The 20115-nt window shown below is 41.2% G+C and overlaps 1 protein-coding gene across 1 annotated transcript in view; it reads right to left on the reverse strand.

Moving 5' to 3' along the window:
* The window catches only part of CAP2 (cyclase associated actin cytoskeleton regulatory protein 2), a 137154-nt gene that overhangs the window by 21199 nt on the left and 95840 nt on the right, over positions 1-20115 (reverse strand). Inside the window, exon 7 of the mRNA XM_019985925.2 lies at positions 16781-16886. Coding sequence (XP_019841484.2) covers positions 16781-16886 — 106 coding nt within the window. The remainder of the gene's footprint in view (positions 1-16780; positions 16887-20115) is intronic.

A 20115-nucleotide genomic window follows, 5' to 3' on the forward strand; every position in this document is an offset into this window, starting at 1 on the left:
ATAGACCATCAAAATGAAAAGATATTTCCACAATTATGAAGGAAATGTAGGGCACATTTTGATCACTTTTCTTGAGAAGCTAACCTCTCTAACTTTAGGACACGTACAAGAGGAAAGATAACGAGAACCCAGATCTCATGGTTTCGCCAATGATCTCTGATGGTTTCCTCATCTCCATTCTTCCCACCCTCCCTGGACTCTCTGTATGTTACTTTGATGACCTGGAAAGATGTGAAATATGGCAGCAGATGAAAAAAGAACAAGAAACAAAGTCCCTTCAGAGAAGGAAAAACAGCTGTAAACTGGAAAACAGCCTGAAAATACCTTACACAGTCTACAAACCAGTAACTTAGAGTCTTTAAGCTTGTGTGTGCTTAGTTGCTCAGTCGTGTCTGACTCTTTGTGATCCAATGGACTGTAGCCTGCCAGGCTCCTCTGTCCCTGGGGATTCTCCAGGAAGGAATACTGGAGTGGGTTGCCATACCCTCCTCTAGGGGATCTTCCCAACCCAGGGATTGAACTCAGGTCTGCTGCAGGCAGGTTCTTTACGAACTGAGCCACCAGGGAAGCTTATCTTTATGCTTATCGTTTCCTAATTTATAGATCTGGATGTGACCCTTCAAAAACATAGCTGGTGATTTCTGCTTTACAATACCCAAAGCAGAGAAGTCTGACAAGAGCTGACCAAACCCTCAAAGCGGATTCCAGAAGAATACGTGGAACACAATCTAATTGCTCAAGTTGCATAAATTGTCTTCATAAGTAGCTTTAATGATGAGTTTGGCCTTTTTTTTTGCTATTGCTCTGTGGACCAAATCTGGGATTCCCAGATTGTCTTTTTTTCTTGTCTGCCAGCCATGGCAGCTTGAAAATACAATTTATCATAAAAAAGGAGAGATAAAATTAAATTTTCTATGGGAAAAATTTCCAGAGTTAAAGATAGCAGAGTATATCCCTCAAAGACACACACTACAGATAGGCAGCAATTGTAAGGCCAAGAGTGACATGGAGCGTGAATTATCTGGACAATGACTTCATTCGTCAGAAAAGCATAGGTCTGCACTATCACTGCAGTGAAGTTTTTGTTTTGCTTCTGGATTTTAGAGTCATAGAGAAATAACTGTATTTCTTAGGTTATCTGTACTTGGTAAACGGCAGAAGTTAGGGTGGGAGCTGAGGCCAAATGAAAGCTGTTATGGAGATGACTTAAGGGACTTCCCTGGCAGTCCAGTGGTTAGGACTTCACCTTCAGTGCAGAGGGTGCAGGCTCTATCCCTGGTCGGGGAACTAAGGCCCCATATATCTTGTGGCCAAAGCACCAAACATGAAACAGAAGCAATATTGTAACAAACTCAACATAGACTTTGAAAATGGTCCACATCAAAAAAAAAATCTTTAAAAAAAGATGATTTATGTTTGGCTCTGTATTATTTGTAAACCATCTTTTTCTAAAGATGTTTTTTCAGTATGGACTATTTCCAAAGTCTCTACTGAATTTGTTACAGTACTGCTTCTGTTTGTTTCATGCTTTGGTTTTTTCGGTCACGAGACATGACTGACATTTGACTCTGCATTATTTGCTTCCCAGGTACTGCAATGATAAATAATCTGCCTCCCAATGCAGAAGACTCAAGACACTTGGCTTCAATTCCTCGTTTGGGAAGATGCCCTGGAGAAGGAATGGCAACCCACTCCAGTACTCTTGCCTGGAAGATTCCAAGGACAGAAGGAGCCTGGTGGGCTACAGTCCATGGGGTCGCAAAGAGTCAGACATGGCTGAGAATGCACACGCTGTATTATTTACATTATTTACTTAGGAAAAGTAAATAGAAGCATTAACATCTTCTGAGGTTTACAGCTGAGGCACACTAAGATAAAGTAACTTTTGTCTTAATTTCAGTTCTAAATTTCACGGGAAAGGTCTGGGAAAGCATCTGTGATTAGCTCTGCTTAAATCAAGGATGCAACCTGGACCATAAGTCTGGGCTAAGCTCTAGGTTATATTCTATGAAGGGCTTATTTTACCTTTAAAAGACAATCTGTACCTTTCCTCCATCTCTTCATAAGAAAAGCTTTTTGGTTAATCTAATATTAGCTTGCATTTCCTGAGTTTATACCAACTGGGGATGGCAAGGGATGGGGACAGGTGCAGGGAAGGCATTTGCCGCTTCCTATAAGAAAAGGCAAGAATCGACTCCTTGGAAAAACCCTGATGCTGGGAAAGACTGAAGGCAGGAGGAGAAGGGGATGACGGAGGATGAAATGGTTGGATGGCGTCACCAGTTCGATGAACATGAATGTGAGCAAGCTCTGGGAACTGGTGATGGACAGGGAAGCCTGGCATGCTGCAGTTCTTTTAGGGTTGCAAAGAGTCGAATACCACTGAGTGGCTGAACTGATTGATAAGAAAAGGCACTGTCGATTTCCATTGCCATCGCTTGATAAAAGAAATAAAGGAATAGTATTTACATGGCTCTTAAACAATGAACACAATATGTAGTTAGTGGAATAACCCTCTGGAAATTTCACTGTGAAGAAATATGATTACCAATTACTGTGTTCAATTTAGCAAAAGCTTTTGGATATTGTCTGTGTTTAACCCTGTATAGATGTGAGAGTTGGACTATAAAGAAAGCTGAGCGCCAAAGAATTGATACTTTTGAACTGTGGTGTTGGAGAAGACTCTTGAGAGCCCCTTGGACTGCAAGGAGATCCAACCAGTCCATCTTAAAGGAGATCAGTCCTGGGTGTTCATTGGAAGGACTGATGTTGAAGCTGAAACTCCAATACTTTGGCCACCGGATGCAAAGAGCTGACTCATTTGAAAAGACCCTGATGCTGGGAAAGATTGAGGGCAGGAGGAGAAGGGGATAACAGAGGATGAGATGGTTGGATGGCATCACTGACTTGATGGACATGGGTTTGGGTGGACTCCTGGAGTTGGTGATGGACAGGGAGGCCTGGCGTGCTGCAGTTCATGGGGTCGCAAAGAGTTGGACACGACTGAGCGACTGAACTGAACTGAACTGAAGGCCCTGTACTAGTCACTGCTGCAGATCTCAGGCAGAGTGCAGAAGGACGATGCTTTCAAAGAGCTCTCTCGGAGGAGAGAGAAGATACATCTGTGCTCCCCCACAACAGGAACCTGGCTCTTAGCCTTCGCGTCTCTGCTCAGCCTGTGCCTTTGTTTGGAAGGTTCTCACCCAATTTACTATCTGGAAAATTCTTACAAAATCTTCAAGGCTCAACTCAAAGTTCTCTTCTTTTTGTGGGCTTTCTGGAACTCTTCTAAGAGGAAGTTTTCTGTTTCCCTATTGCAAGATCTGGTAGGAACACCCTTATTATAATACTTCACATTAAAAGTGAAATTATTTGTCTGTGAGTTCAGGTTTGGTCACCTCTTGAGCCGGAGCTCTGAAAAACCACTCATTATTCATCTTAATGTCACCAGTAATGCGCCGGGTGCCTGAAACACGGTAGGTACTTCATAAATATTTACTAAAGTGAACAAGTAACTGCTTTATAAGGTAGAAAGTGCCGAACATCATAGAAGAAGTACAGATCTTAAGTACTAAAGAAGTTCTGTTCCAGCCAGGAAGGGCAAAGTGATAAGCCGGGGGAGGTCAGAGAGGCTTCTTGGAGGGAAGATCATTTGAAATAGACCCTGAAAGATAGTTGGGTCAGATTTGACAGAGGGAAGCAAGAGGAAGGGGATTCCAGGAGGAGGGTACATGAGCTTTGTCATTACAATGAACAAATGCAACTGAATTGTTACTAATCACCCAAGAACGTACAGATCCATTTAAGCACTAAGTCTTTCAAAGCACTAGCTTCTGAGGCGACACACTTGTTGGATGAAACTACCAGTACTCAAAACTTTATTTGAGGACTGCTTTCAGACTGTTTGCAGAAACACACACACGCACCAAATAATCACGTAGGCCTTTGTATTCTGCTCCTTTTGACCAAAGAGTATTACCTGAATTAACCCCTCTCTAAAGAGGGTCTCAATAGCTTTTGGTCATTTGAAAAGATAAAATTCACTTGTAAAGAAGGAAAAATTGCTACCACTTAGTATCCCAAAAAGGATGGGCCAAAAACTTCATCTGCCATTGTCTTTCTCCTTGGAGGTGGGGAGGGAGAAGGAGGTGGATAAAGCCATTCAGCCCTGGCAGCAATTATTAGGAAGTAGAGGCATTCCCCTGGGAGTGAAGGCTAAGAGGTTGGACCCAGAGGTGTGGCACCTCAGGGGTGAATGAAAACTTGGAGGGCAGTGAGTGGGGGTATTGTATAATAGCTTGCTCTAGGCTGGGACTGAAAGCCAAGTTCACTCAAAGTCTCCTCCTATCCAGATACCTCCTAGCTCTGCTCCACGAAGCACTTCTGCCTGCACCTTTAAGCCACAACCTCCTGACTATGAAGGGCTGGAGGACAGAGTCCTCAATAGGACACCCTCAATTACACCACTGCCTTCAACATTAACATCTTAAAGAATCTGAAATGCACACATCTTAATTAAAATATTCCCGAGGTGATGATTTCAATAAATTGAGAACATTTATTAACTTGCTGGCCCCAGGGTTTAGAGAGTTTGAATTCTTGGTTATGAAAAAGTCCTAGTTAATAAAATAATCTTCATTATTAAATTAGGCAGTTTCAAAAGTCACTACTGGGTTGATTTAGGGAGATAAAGATTTAAATACTCTAAAAATATTTATGCATTCTGATTGACTAACAAAACTCAAAGGTATTTATGAGATAATAAAAACAGTCCTAAATATAAAAAGCTTGCATACAGCTTCATAGTACAGCTAACTCTAAACTGCTGTTTATGAAATTGTAGATATTTTATTTCTGACTTACACTTATTCTACTAAAGATACAATGAAGGTAAAAATAAAATCCACGAATAATGCCCAAATTTCAAAAGGCAGAGATTGAAGCTATAAGCAATAATCCTTCAAATCAGACACCTGGTCAATAAATAATGAAGATATCATTACACAAAGTCTTTTTTCCATCCTTACCCTCCCCCAGCTGTCACAGTTGATAGGCCAGCCTATTGTTCTTAGAGCTTTAGACCCTGGACTCTTAGCTCTCCTCCTCTTTCTCTGTTTCTTTGATTGATTTATTCCATTCTCTAAGTAACAGTGTACCACAGGGTTTTATCCTTCATCATATTCTCTTTTTTCCTGTCTTCTCTTGGAAATATTTAATTATCATCTCTAAGTCTCCCCTTTCACCGAATTTCAGACCTGCATTTTACCTGCCTGCTTCACCTCCCCATCGAGATGGACATCTCACCTGTGTCTCAAATGCAACATGGTGAAAACTCAGGTGAATATTTTTCTTGCTCTCAAAGTACTTAGTTCATGTCCTATGGTCATGTGCTGCATTCTCTGCTAAGAACTGCCCTTTCCGTTACTGTCAATTAGGGAACTCCTACTCATCCTTCAGGACCCAAATCAGTATACCTGAAACTAATATAATATTATAAGTCAACTACACTTCAATGAAAACACAACAGAACAACAACCACAACAACCCCGCCCCCCCCCCCCCCCCCAACAAACAAAACACAAGACACAAATCAAATGTAGCCCTCTGTTGCCCTGCCTACCCACCAAGAAGTCTAATTAACAAGGTTTATGTCAACACGGGCTTTCCAGGTGGCGCTAGTGGTAAAGAATCCGCCAGCTAATGCAGGAGACGTGGGAGACTCGGGTTCAATCCCTGGGTTGGGGAGATCCCCTGGAGGAGAGCATGGAAACCCACTCCAGTATTCTTGCCTGGAGAATCCCCATGGACAGAGAAGACTGGTGGGCTTCTCTGACTCTACAGTCCATAGGGTCACAAAGAGCTGGATATGACTGAAGCGACTTAGCACACACACACAGTTGGCGATCTAGAGGTGAAGCCTTCACCTTCCAAAGCAGGGAGTATGGGTTCTCCAGGCAAGAATCCTGGAGTTGGTTGCCATGACCCAGGCAAGTCCCATAATTTCTGCAGGCTCTTTCAAGCTGAACTCAGAGCCCTTTACAACCTAACTTCATTCTCAATGCATTTCGAGTTCCTTTGTTAGTCAGTTCAGTTCAGCTGCTCAGTTGTGTCTGACTCCTTGCAACCCCACGGACTGTAGCACACGAGGTTTTCTGATCCATCACCAACTCCTGGAGCTTGCTCAAACTCATGTCCATTGAATCAGTGATGCCATCCAACCATCTCATCCTCTGTTGTCCCCTTCTCCTCCTGCCTTCAATCTTTCCCAGAATCCGGATCTTTTCTAGTGAGTCAGTTCTTCGAATCAGGTGGCCAAAGTATTGGAGCTTCAGCTTCAGTATCAGTCCTCCAATGAATATTCAGGACTGATTTCCTTTAGGATAGACTGGCTTGATCTACTTGCAGTCCAAGGGACTCTCAAGAGTCTTCTCCAACACCACAGTTCAAAAGCATCAATTCTTCAGTGCTCAGCTTTCTTTATCGTCCAACTCTTATATCCATACTTGACTACTGGAAAAACCATAGCTTTGACTAGACAGACCTTTGTCGGCAAAGTAATGTCTCTGCTTTTTAATACGCTGTCTAGGCTGGTCACAGTTTTTCTTTCAAGGAGCAAGTGTCTTTTAATTTCATGGCTGCGGTCACCATCTGCAATGATTTTGGAGCCCAAGAAAATATAGTCTTTCACTGTTTTCATTCTATTTGCCATGAAGTGATGGGACCAGGTGCCATGATCTTAGTTTTCTGAATGTTGAGTTTTAAGCCAACATTTTCACTCTCCTCTTTCACTTTCATCAAGAAGCTCTTCAGTTCCTCTTTGCTTTCTGCCATAAGGATGGTGTCATCTGCATATCTGACATTATTGATATTTCTCCCAGCAATCTTGATTCCAGCTTGTGCTTTATCCAGCCTAGCATTTTTCATGATGTACTCTGTATATAAGTTAAATAAGCAGGATGACAATATATAGCCTTGACGTACTCCTTTCCCAATTTGGAACTAGTCTGTTGTTCCATGTCCAGTTCTAACTGTTGCTTCTTGACCTGCATACATATTTCTCATGAGGCAGGTCAGGTGGTCTGGTATTCCCATCTCTTGAAGAATTTTCCACAGTCTGTTGTGACTCACACAATCCAAGGTTTTGGCATAGTCAATGAAGCAGAAGTAGATGTATTTCTGGAATTCTCTTGCTTTTTCTATGATCCACTGGATGGATCTCCATAGATCCAATTTGATCTCTAGTTCCTCTGCCTTTTCTAAATCCAGCTTGAACATCTGGAAGTTCTCAGTTCACATACTGTTGAAGCCTGGCTTGGAGAATTTTGAGCACTACTTTGCAAGTGCATGAGATGAGTGTAATTGTGTGGTAGTTTGAACATTCTTTGGCATTGCCTTTCTTTGGGATTGAAGTGAAAACTGACCTTTTGCCCTGTGGCCACTGCTGAGTTTTCCAAATTTGCTGGCATATTGAGTGTAGCACTTTCACAGCACCATCTTTTAGGATTTGAAATAGCTCAGCTGGAATTCCATCACCTCCACTAGTTGTGGTCACAGTGATGCTTCCTAAGGCCCACTTCACTTCACGCTCCAGGATGTCTGGCTGTAGGTGAGTGATCACACCATTGTGGTTATCTGGGTCATTAAGATCTTTTTTGTATAGTTCTTCTGTGTATTCTTGCCATCTCTTCTTAATATCTTCTGTTAGGTCCATACTGCTTCTGTCCTTATTGTGCCTATCTTTGCATGAGATGTTCCCCTTGCATGAAATGTTCTCTAACTTTCAGTTAAGAGCACACCTAACTCCTTCTGAGCAATCTAGATCTCTTCCACAGGAGAATGAAAGGAACTGGACACCCAAAGACCCCAGATGAGCTAAAAACCCAGGAGTAATTACCACCGTGGTGGTCAGGGAGACTGGAGAGAGCCACTCTCCATAGACCCATAGAGGAAATCAATGAGCTTGTGGTCCAAACAACACACTGGCTGAGGTATCACCTATTTACTTTGATTATTAAACCTAAGGTACAGATTTGGTACAAGTTCTAAATGAAAATTTTGATATAAAAGATTGAGGAAATTTTTGCTTGTAAAAATCAAGGAGAAACCAGAGAGGCCAGAAGACTTGAAAATTTACGAGACATACATATTTAATGATGTGCTACAGACTCTACATTATTTATGAGTCAGGCTATCCTCTGGCTGTGTTTTAATTTGATCACCAGCTAACTGTTTAACTTTTGCTCTGCTAATGGACATCTGGCCTTTACATTGAGAAATAGGCTGAAAAGAAATATCTGCCTGGAGGAAAAGAAGTGATCACAAAGTACCCTGAAAAATCAAGCCCCACCTTGTCTAATTGTGACCACTGCCGGTGATTTCATTCACTGGAGGTTCAGGGGAGGTTAGGATGGTTGACATCTGGTGTACTGGATAGACTTTACTATTTCTTTCTTTTTTATTTAGATTTTTTCCAATGGGGACCATTTCTAAAGTCTTCATTGAATTTGCTACAATATTGCTACTGTTTTATGTCTTGGTTTTTTTGGCCATGAGGCACATGAGATCATAGCTCCCTGACTAGGGATTGAACCCACCTGCAATGGAAGGTAAAGTCTTAACCACTGGACTGCCAGTGGATGTCCCTGAGGATAGGTTTTAAAAATCCACATTATTAACAGAAAGAATTAAATCACCACAACACAAGGCTTCATACACATTCATCTACGTGTAGTTTTATTCTATTCTATAAATAATTATACCCTAGCTGTTCTCAAAACTAATTTGGAAAGACACATAAAAGGACAAAAATATGTCAACAAATTTCACACCAGAAAGTTAAGAAAACAACCATGCTGTATCCTATTCATAGAATTCCTTTCATGACCTGGCTAGATCTACAGAGAACAGAATAAAAGTTGGAATGCTGATCTGGACAATTCATGGAAAGAATCAGTTATTTCAGTCATTATAAGTATAAAGATTAGGTCTCCCTTCTTTTAGCTTAAGCTATCTGGTTTGCAGAACTGCCAACCAATATTACAAATCTGACCAACTGCAAGGGATAATATATACCAGTGTCTCTAAGGGGTTCCTGCCAAAAGATCAATTTATTCAACAAAGTGCATTTGAAACCCAGTGCTGAGGAGACCAAATGAATATGGAGAAAGAGTTCCCAATAATTAAACTAATGGAAAACCACAAGTCATTTCTGGTGTAGAGTCTTTACAGTCCATGGTCATGTGAAGAAATGCTTACAGAACGAGAAGATTCCATTTACCACAGTAAATGTAACAAGAAATTCCAGACACATTACTAAACAGCTGCGTCTTCCCTTCAAACACACCCATCCTGATGCCAACACACTTGTGCGCACACACATGGACCTTCTCTCCAATCACCGTCCCGAAAGAGCACTGGCCTCAAAGATTTATAGTTCGTGGGACAACTGAAGGGAGCAACAGTTGCCTGGCACAGCTGCAGTCTGAACGCAAAGGCTGGATGGTGGGAGCAGTACGTTCAGTTCCAACTGTTAACTCAAGGGAAAGATTTCTCAGAGTAATGCGTGCTTGGAAACTCAGCCCAGAACAGCATGTTGTTGGTCACTCAAACCCCACAGAGCTCAAATCTCAAGGGCCAATCTGAAAACAGAAGAAACGGGCGGTTCCTCAAAATACTTGAGATGTTCACAACCATAAGCCTTACGACTTTGCCCATTGAGATGGAATGGATTCCTTAAAGCTTCTGAATATTGTAGTGTCAGTGAAGGCCAACATCCCACCTTTCTGCATTCTCTCTGATCCTTATTGTTTTAGAAATACATACTTTTTGCAGAGTTGCGATCACTGGGCAAATAAATGAAATTATTTTTATTCATTTTTTCCTCCCAAAGACCATTTTATCAGATAATTCTAATAGCCTTTTCCTTCTTCTTTGCAAGAATGCTGTGATACTTAGAGAATGAACTCGTGGCTGGTGACCAGGGAGGAAGGGTGGAGGGAAAGAGGCAGACTGGGAGTTTGGTATTGACACATACACATTGGTACGTTTAAAACAGATAACCGAAAAAGACAAAAAATTATAAAAAGAATGTTGTGATACTGGCTGTAATTGTTTATGATTTACTTCTCTGGTAAGTCACCAAGCCATAGTAAATGAGAAGAAATTAGTTTGATCTATGCTAGGGATTATGTTTTAGAATCTTTTATGTGGTTTTTAATAATTTAGATTTAAAATTAAAAACGACAATTTTTATAATATACTTTGTAATAGTTTTTTAACCTCAACTTTTCAGTTCAGTTCAGTTCAGTCGCTCAGTCATGTCTGACTCTTTGCCACCCCATGAACCGCAGAACGCCAGGCCTCCCTGTCCATCACCAACTCCTGGAGTTCACCCAAACCATTGTCCATCGAGTCGGTGATGCCATCCAACCATCTCATCCTCTGTTGTCCCCTTCTCCTCCTGCTCTCAATCTTTCCCAGCATCAGGGTCTTTTCAAATGAGTCAGCTCTTTGCATCAGGTGGCCAAAGTATTGGAGTTTCAGCTTCAACATCAGTCCTTCCAATGAACACCCAGGACTGATCTCCTTTACGATGGACTGGTTGGATCTCCTTGTAGTCCAAGGGACTCTCAAGAGTCTTCTCCAACACCATAGTTCAAAAGCATCAATTCCTCTGCACTCAGCTTTCTTTATAGTCCAACTCTCACATCCATGCATGACCACTGGAAAAACCATAGCCTTGACTAGATGAACCTTTGTTGGCAAAGTAATGTCTCTGCTTTTGAATATGCTGTCTAGGTTGGTCATAACTTTCCTTCCAAGGAGTAAGCGTCTTTTAATTTCATGGCTGCAATCACCATCTGCAGTGATTTTGGAGCACAGAAAAATAAAGTCGGACACTGTTTCCACTGTTTCCCCATCTATTTGCCATGAAGTGATGGGACTGGATGCCGTGATCTTTGTTTTCTGAATGTTGAGCTTTAAGCCAACTGTTTCACTCTCCTCTTTCACTTTCATCAAGAGGCTTTTTAGTTCCTCTTCACTTTCTGCCATAGGGTGGTGTCATCTGCATATCTGAGGTTATTGATATTTCTCCTAGCAATCTTGATTCCAGCTTGTGCTTCTTCCAGCCCAGTGTTTCTCATGATGTACTCTGCATATAAGTTAAATAAACAGGGTGACAATATACAGCCTTGATGTACTCCTTTTCCTATTTGGAACCAGTCTGTTGTTCCATGTCCAGTTCTGACTGTTGCTTCCTGACCTGCATACAGGTTTCTTAAGAGGAAAGTCAGGTGGTCTGGTATTCCCATCTCTTTCAGAATTTTCAAGTTTATTGTGATCCACACAGTCAAAGGCTTTGGCATAGTCAATAAAGCAGAAATAGATGTTTTTCTGGAACTTTCTTGCTTTTTCTATGGTCCAGCAGATGTTGGCAATTTGATCTCTGGTTCCTCTGCCTTTTCCAAAACCAGCTTGAACATCTGGAAGTTCACGGTTCACATATTGCTAAAGCCTGGCCAGGAGAATTTTGAGCATTACTTTACTAGCGTGTGAGATGAGTGCAATTGTGCGGTAGTTTGAGCATTCTTTGGCATTGCCTTTCTTTGGGATTGGAATGAAAACTGACCTTTTCCAGTCCTGTGGCCGCTGCTGAGTTTTCCAAATTTGCTGGCATAGTGAGTGCAGCACTTTCACAGCATTATCTTTCAGGATTTGGAATAGCTCAACTGGTATTCCATCACCTCCACTAGCTTTGTTTGTAGTGATGTTTCCTAAGGCCCACTTGACTTCACATTCCAGGATGTCTGGCTGTAGGTGAGTGATCATACAATCGTGATTATCTGGGTCATGAAGATCTTTTCTGTACAGTTCTTCTGTGTATTCTTGCCACCTCTTCTTAATATCTTCTGCTTCTGTTAGGTCCCTACCATTTCTGTTCTATATTGTGCCCATGAGGGCAAAAATAATAGGAAATATATTTCTATCAGATCAGATCAGTTACTCAGTTGTGTCCGACTCTTTGCGACCCCATGAATCGCAGCACGCCAGGCTTCCCTGTCCATCACCAACTCCTGGAGTTCACTCAGACTCACGTCCATCGAGTCAGTGATGCCATCCAGCCATCTCATCCTCTGTCGTCCCCTTTTCCTCCTGCCCACAATCCCTCCCAGCATCAGAGTCTTTTCCAATGAGTCAGTCAACTCTTAGCATGAGGTGGCCAAAGTACTGGAGTTTCAGCTTTAGCATCATTCCTTCCAAAGAACACCCAGGACTGATCTCCTTTAGAATGGACTGGTTGGATATCCTTGCAGTCCAAGGGACTCTCAAGAGTCTTCTCCAACACCACAGTTCAAAAGCATCAATTCTTTGGCGCTCAGCCTTCTTCACAGTCCAACTCTCACATCCATACATGACCACAGGAAAAACCATAGCCTTGACTAGACGAACCTTTGTTGGCAAAGTAATGTCTCTGCTTTTGAATATGCTGTCTAGGTTGGTCATAACTTTCCTTCCAAGGAGTAAGCGTCTTTTAATTTCATGGCTGCAATCACCATCTGCAGTGATTTTGGAGCACAGAAAAATAAAGTCAGCCACTGTTTCCACTCTTTCCCCATCTATTTGCCATGAAGTGATGGGACCGGATGCCATGATCTTCGTTTTCTGAATGTTGAGCTTTAAGCCAACTGTTTCACTCTCCTCTTTCACTTTCATCAAGAGGCTTTTTAGTTCCTCTTCACTTTCTGCCATAAGTGTGGTGTCATCTGCATATCTGAGGTTATTGATATTTCTCCTGGCAATCTTGATTCCAGCTTGTGCTTCCTCCAGCCCAGCGTTTCTCATGATGTACTCTGCATATAAGTTAAATAAGCAGGGTGACAATATACAGCCTTGACGAACTCCTTTTCCTATTTGGAACCAGTCTCTTGTTCCATGTCCAGTTCTAACTGCTGCTTCCTGATCTGCATACAAATTTCTCAAGAGGCAGATCAGGTGGTCTGGTATTCCCACCTCGTGAAGAATTTTCCACAGTTTATTGTGATCCACACAGTCAAAGGCATTGCCATAGTCAATAAAGCAGAAATAGATGTTTTTCTGGAACTCTCTTGCTTTTTCTATGATCCAGAGGATGTTAGCAATTTGATCTGGTTCCTCTGCCTTTTCTAAAACCAGCTTGAACATCTTGAAGTTCACGGTTCACATATTGCTGAAGCCTGGCTTGGAGAATTTTGAGCATTACTTTACTAGCATGTGAGATGAGCGCAATTGTGCAGTAGTTTGAGCATTCTTTGGCATTGCCTTTCTTTGGGATTGGAATGAAAACTGACCTTTTCCAGTCCTGTGGCCACTGCTGAGTTCTTAAGACTTGTTGAAAGATTTTGCACATATGATGTGATTGCTGAGCCAACATTCTCTTATACATTTTTTCCTCACTTTTAGTATCTGGTCAAAACTTTATCATACAATGTTTCCATGAAAGAAGTGAAGCAGCTGCTCTGCTTTATAACAGTCACCATTTTAAACTGAATTTGCCCATATCATAACTTATGCTCAATAAATAACAGCTGTCACTATTATTATGGCAATCCATGTCTCCTAATGTATGCTCTAAGGATTATATTTTATAACAAATAAACATTTAGATGTGAGAGCTAGACCATAAAGAAGGCTAAGTGCAAAAAAATTGATGCTTTTGAACTGTGGTGCTAGAGAAGACTCTTGAAAGCCCCTTGGACTGCAAGGAGATCAAACCAGTCAATCCTAAAGGAGATCAGTCCTGGGTGTTCATTGGAAGGACTGATGTTGAAGCTGAAACTCCAATACTTTGGCCACCAGATACAAAGAGCCAACTCATTGGAAAAGCCCTGATGCTGGGAAAGACTGAAGGCAGGATGAGAAGGTAGTTGGATGGCATCACCAAGTCAATGGACAATGAATCTGAGCAAACTCCAGGACACAGTGTGGGACAGGGAAGCCTGGCATTCGGTAGTCCATGGGGTTGCAAAGAGTTGGACATGACTGAATGACTGAACAACAACAAAATAAATATTTATACTTATATAGATATAACATTTTGTTTTATAGCATGTTTTTCAAATCGATCATGATGTCAATTTGTGGGTCTCAGCCAAGATTTTATTTAAAAAAGAAAGCAAAACACAAAAGAAAATATCTGAATGCATTCCACGTGGTAAGACAAAGTATTTTGTGAAACTTGTAGTATTGTGAGGAGGGGGGTGTGTGTGTCTAAAAGGTATTTCTTACTATGGGTTGCCTTTACAAGTTTAAGGCTCATTGTTACAAAGTATGTATTTCTAAAGAACATAATGAAAAGATACATATTTACTCTGGAACAAAGGAAAACAACCACATTTATTTTTCTGTAATAGTCATTCCTTCTCTTTTATATTCAAAGCACAATTACTCAGTTTTTTACATTGCATTAGAGGTATGCAAACCGTTTAAAAAGGAATTTTCCATTCATTTTCCATGAGCACTATTAGAGAATTAATAGGCCAGCATTTGTTGACACAATTATTTTCCACAAATGGATTCTCATTCCTTTCCCATTTATCTAACTATGAAATAATAAGACATCCAAGGAGTCTTGATATTTAGTTTTCTGTTCTCTCATGATGTCCTATCTCCATGGCAAACATGTGACAATTCCCTTTTATGACAAACTGATCTATAGCCAAATAGCATTTCATTGGAAATTATGAAAAATAATTTTAATTAATCTACACAAAGACCTACCTACCACATATACTCATCCATATTAAAACCCTTCAAATGTTTTTGAACTCTCTTCACAGAAATCATAATATCGTGGGCAGAAGAAAAATAACCAGTATGCAATATCTTGCATTTCTTATGGAGAAAACAGGCCAAGCAGAATATAAAAAGAAGCATCAGTCATTAGAGGTCAAGGGTTGGGGAACAAATACAGGAGTTCCACACTCCCCTGAAAAATCACAAACTCTGTCTTGGTATTAATCCTGTGCTACTGACATCAACATTCAGCACGAGGGTTAGTTGCTGGTTATGACTGTGGGGACACTGAGCATTCCACCTCTAAACTGAATTCACAAATGCGCCACTTCATCTTTTCAACATTTATTCTGGTTAGACCATCCACTGTGACAACTGAAAGCTGTCTTTTTATTTCTTTTTCAAAAATAAAACACATTATATATTTATTATTTTTAATTTGCACCAGGTCTTAGTTGTAGCATGCGGGATCTGATTCCCTGACCAGGGGTCGAACCGGGGCCCCTTTCATCAGGAGTGCAGAGTCTTACCCACTGGACCACCATGCAAGCCCCTAACATTCATTTCAAATGGAAGGAAGTTCCCACAGGAAGCCTTTTCATAACAAGTGCAGAGATTTTAAAGAGCAGGGAAGATCTTAAGAGTCTCCTAAGTCACAATTTAGTTCAAACAATTTACTGAGTACCTACTCCATGCCAGGCACTATGTGAGGACCTGGACACAGATGTTTCCAATCCAGTGGGCGAGATCTAAAAACATAAATTTTTATAATTCTATATGCTACAGACTATGCCTGAGGTATATTCAAGATGTGAAAGAAGCAGAGAGGAAGATCACCAACCCAGATAGGCTGCCAAAGGAGATCAATGAAGTTTCTTAAAGAGGTGATGTTGGAACTCAGTCTTAGAGAAAAGAGTTCCCCAGGGAACTTAGGTCATAGAGCATGATATATGTTCATGCTAAGTTGATACAGTTGCATTCAACTCTTTGCAACTCTATGTCCAGCAGGGCTCCTCTGTCTATGGGATTCTCCAGGCAAGAATACTGGAGTGGGTTGCTGTGCCCTCCTCCAGGGGACCTTCCCAATCCAGGGATTGAACCCATGTCTCTTATGTCTCCTGCATCAGCAGGCAGGTTCTTTACCACTGGTGCCACCTGGGAAGATCTAAAACTTGTGTGCTCTTGCAATGGCTGGGAATCGAACCAGGCCTCCCCCCATGGCAGGTGAGAATTCTACCACTGAACCACTAATGGTTATACAATAGATATTCAGGACATTGCAAATAAGGTTAAATATGAGACTTGCAAAATGTGAAAAACAACAGTGTGATTTGGTTCAATCTAAGCACTGCGCGTGCTCAGAATTCTGCAGGTAGTTTGGTAGCGCTGGATCAGTGAGAGCGGAAGACGAGCAACAAGGTGAAGAGGGCAAATATCAAATCAGAATCTTCTGTGGGAATTCAAGCTGGAACAGACTCAGGCTGGGGTTTTTAGGACTAGGATACCATTCAAATCACTAGGATTGCCTAAGTATTGAAAAATACTACTTAGTAAACTTTAAAATGCCAAAAGGAAATTTAAAACATTAAAAATTATATTCATAATTCTATCTGCTTAAAATTACAACTATTTTAAAATCTTGTTTCCTTCAATTTTACTTACACAGTTTCTTAATAAACATGTCATCTTAGAGCTCATTAACTTTTGCACTCTATTACTTAACATTGACTGGTACATCTCAACACCTGTAATCACCGTATCTGTTATTTTGATGGCTGCAGAGCATTCCACTAGGTTCTTACCACTGACAACTCAACCAATTTCTCTTTGTCTGTCATGCAGGCAGTTTCCAGGCTTTCCTACGCCAATGGCATTTTTTATAAGTAGCTTCTATATGTATATTTTACCTTATGTTTTCCTTGAGGTAAATTCTAAAATTACCAGGCTACTGAGAATGAGTATCTTCATAACCTTTTGTTAGCCAGGGGGAATAGGGCTGGGTACTTACTGTTTTGCTCCAAGTAAGGCCTGTGGTGTGGTGTTCCTTGATGTATGCTTGAAGCTCGCTCCAAATGTTCAGATATGACTTCACCCAATCCACATGACGTAGATCACTTTGTCATAAAAGAGAGTGGAAGAGAGGGCTGTTAGGATCTAAAATAAAAATTTAACAACACTGGAAGGCACGTGGCAATCTAATAACTAAAGCACCAGATGACTCTGGAGCAACGGTCTTTCTAGTCCAGTAACTGTGAACTGAGTCTGAAAAGAACCTCGGAAGGATATGGTCCAGGTCTGCCCTGAGAGGAGCCGAGTGCCCTGAGGTCTGGTGTGGAGCAGAGAGGCCCACGGAGAGAGCATCCACCTAACCCAGTCAGCTCATTCTCGTGCCATCTCTCACGGGGAGATGAACACGGAGGGGAGATCATTTCTTTCTGTACTGCTTCTGATGCAAAATGAAAAACAATGTGTTTTCAGGCAGGAGAATGGTACTAAAAAGAAAAAAGGTCCTTTGGCTTGTTTTCGAATAATTTGTGGAATTATTCGATTGAAAGTGTAACCAAATTGGAGAATTCTGGACTGATAAGGAAAGTTGCTATAGTAAGAAAAATGATTTCCTACAAATAGGTAACACTCAACAGTTGTAAAGGGACAATCACTTAGATTACCTTAAGTTGATACTCATAATGACAATGAAAGCAAGGCAGGGCACGGCCAGTATTTTTATTCCTATTTTACTCAACCAAGAAGTGATAAAATACTTACCTTTTAAAACTAGATTAACATATAGGATTGGGAGAACTGTTAGAAACATTAAACTTATAATATAAACAGGCAAAAATAGTTGCATTTCCTTTGGATAATTTCCAACCACACATTTTTTTCTACTTTGAATAAAGTAGTGGTAAATGAGAAAATGATGAAATCTGTTACCAAAAATTTAATCACAAACCTGGGCCATTAATCTGAAGACAATATTGGAAGGAAATCTCTATTATTTTGCCGTTTTGTCAATAACGACTTGTCTCTGGATATATTTTGCTTTCCTTGAAAAGTTCTAAGTACCATGAGCATATTTAGAACTCCAGAGTATTAAGTCATGCCATTTAAGAAAAGGAAAATGGGGAAATGAACTCATAACTATCTGCCCCTCAAAAAGGAAAAACATGAGTGATTTTGTTGCACATTTTTAGATTTACTGACTACATTAATCAAATCTATGAAATATTTCATTGTCACTTCCTCTCAATTTTACAGTCAAAACCCCAAATCCACATGTTTATCTATTATATGGTCATTTAATTCATACATGTGCATATGTACATATGTATGCACAATACAGTCTGTAGGCATTCTAGAAAAAGCAGGTTGCACATTCAATATACTTCTATTAAAAAGCTTAACACATGAAGTCCAAACCTGCACAGGCAAATTATTTTTCTTTTAACTATTACAGTATCATTTTAACTTGAAGAAAGTTCTAGCTAAACGTGTAGTAAGGAATAACAACATGGTCCCTTTTAACCCAAAGGCAGACTCTGTGCTTAGTTGTGTCCAATTCTTTGCAACCCCATGGACTGTAGCCCACCAGACTCCTCTGTCCATGGGGATTCTCCAGGCAAGAATACTGGAGTGGGTAGCCTTTCCCTTCTCCAGGGGATCTTCCCAAATCAGGGATCGAACCCAGGTCTCCCACATTGTAGGCGGATTCTTTACCATCTGTGCCACAAGGGAAGCCTGTGTGTAAGAGACAACAAATTGAGGAGGACTTAACTATACTTCAGGAGCTGACAACTCAGCCTCAGTTCTACTTCCCCTGGAAGAAGCTATGGGAGGGATGGGTGACTTTTAATGATTATGACTTAGAAAAGTCTTACCTCTGTAAAGTCAAAATAATTAACTTGCTCTTTTCATTTATTGACAAAAGAGCTGAGCAGCCAGTCAAGCCAGCTGAAAAGGCTGCACAGATGCGAGTCCACTGCCCACAGCCCTTCTGTGTTCACCACAAGGAAGCCCGCCTTTATTCTCCTCCACCCACGGCTTGTCTGTCAGGCAGGCAGCCGTCAGCCTGCCACACTGGTGATACCTCTTCAATGAGTCTGCAACACCCTGCAGCCCTCACTGAGCCCACACAAAGTGCAGGCACTGCTGACTTGGGTGTGCACATAAATGGGTGTGAGCAAGCGGCTGTGGAGCATTCTGCTTTGTTCAGGTTGGCACCCCTGGAAGCTCCGTGGTGACTTAGGACTGAATGCATTTCCCCAGCACACTACACAGTCTTCGACTGGTCCATTAAGTTTAAATGCATTGTCCTTGATGCTGTCAGAAGTAGATTTTCTACCTAATAGCTGATCAAGAGGAACAAATGCTAGACTTTCTTTGTGTGTGCACAAAAAAGTGCAAACTCTTAACTCTCTTGGCTGTACAACACCTGGAGAATCACTCACACCATGGCCCCCAAGACACACTCAAAAGTAGGGACTGGAGGACAGGAGCTGATGAACGGAGATAAAAACAAAAATGGCTTCCAAGGGTGATGTGCAAAAAGGCAGAGGCTCAGGAGGTGGCCAAGGCATCCCGAATAGGCAGGTACAGGTGTGTGTCTGCATATCCCAAGAAGGGACTAGGTAAAGAGCTCTTTCATGTTAATGCTGACATACTTTTGCAACTTAAACTTGTTCTTTCCTGAACTGCTATTTTTATGTGGGCAGATTGTCTTGCATTTCTGATGCCTGTTCTCATTCATACTGCAGGGTTCTGTAGTCTCTAACACAAAGTGGCAACATTTGGAGTTGTATCACTGGGCACTCAACCACAGTTCTATGCCTGCAGGGAGTCTGTTACTGAGTATCAGAGCTTAAGTGAAGCTTCCTTAGGGTGGAAGAGACCTCAGGAGGGAAAAAAGGTGTGTAGAAGTCAGAAGTCTCTAGAGCTGCTCTTCCTAGAAGAGCTAACAGAATAACTAAACTCTATGAGAAGAGGAGAGTACTGTGGTTGCTTTTTGTCTTATTCTGTTTAGTATAATAGCTTTCCTGGGATATAACTCATATCCTAGGCAATTCATCCATACAATTCAATAGCTAAGTTTAAACTGTGCAATCATTACCACAGTCAGTTTTAAAATATTTTCATCACCTCCCAAAGAAACCCAATACTCATTAGCAGTTACTCCACCCTCAGATCAGATCAGATCAGATCAGTCGCTCAGTCTTGTCTGACTCTTTGCGACCCCATGAATCGCAGCATGCCAGGCCTCCCTGTCCATCACCAACTCCCGGAGTTCACTGAGACTCACATCCATCGAGTCAGTGATGCCATCCGACAACTGTTAATCTACTTTCT

The sequence above is a fragment of the Bos indicus genome, chromosome 23, assembly GCF_029378745.1.
Source record: "Bos indicus isolate NIAB-ARS_2022 breed Sahiwal x Tharparkar chromosome 23, NIAB-ARS_B.indTharparkar_mat_pri_1.0, whole genome shotgun sequence".
Taxonomy (NCBI): Eukaryota; Metazoa; Chordata; class Mammalia; order Artiodactyla; family Bovidae; genus Bos; species Bos indicus.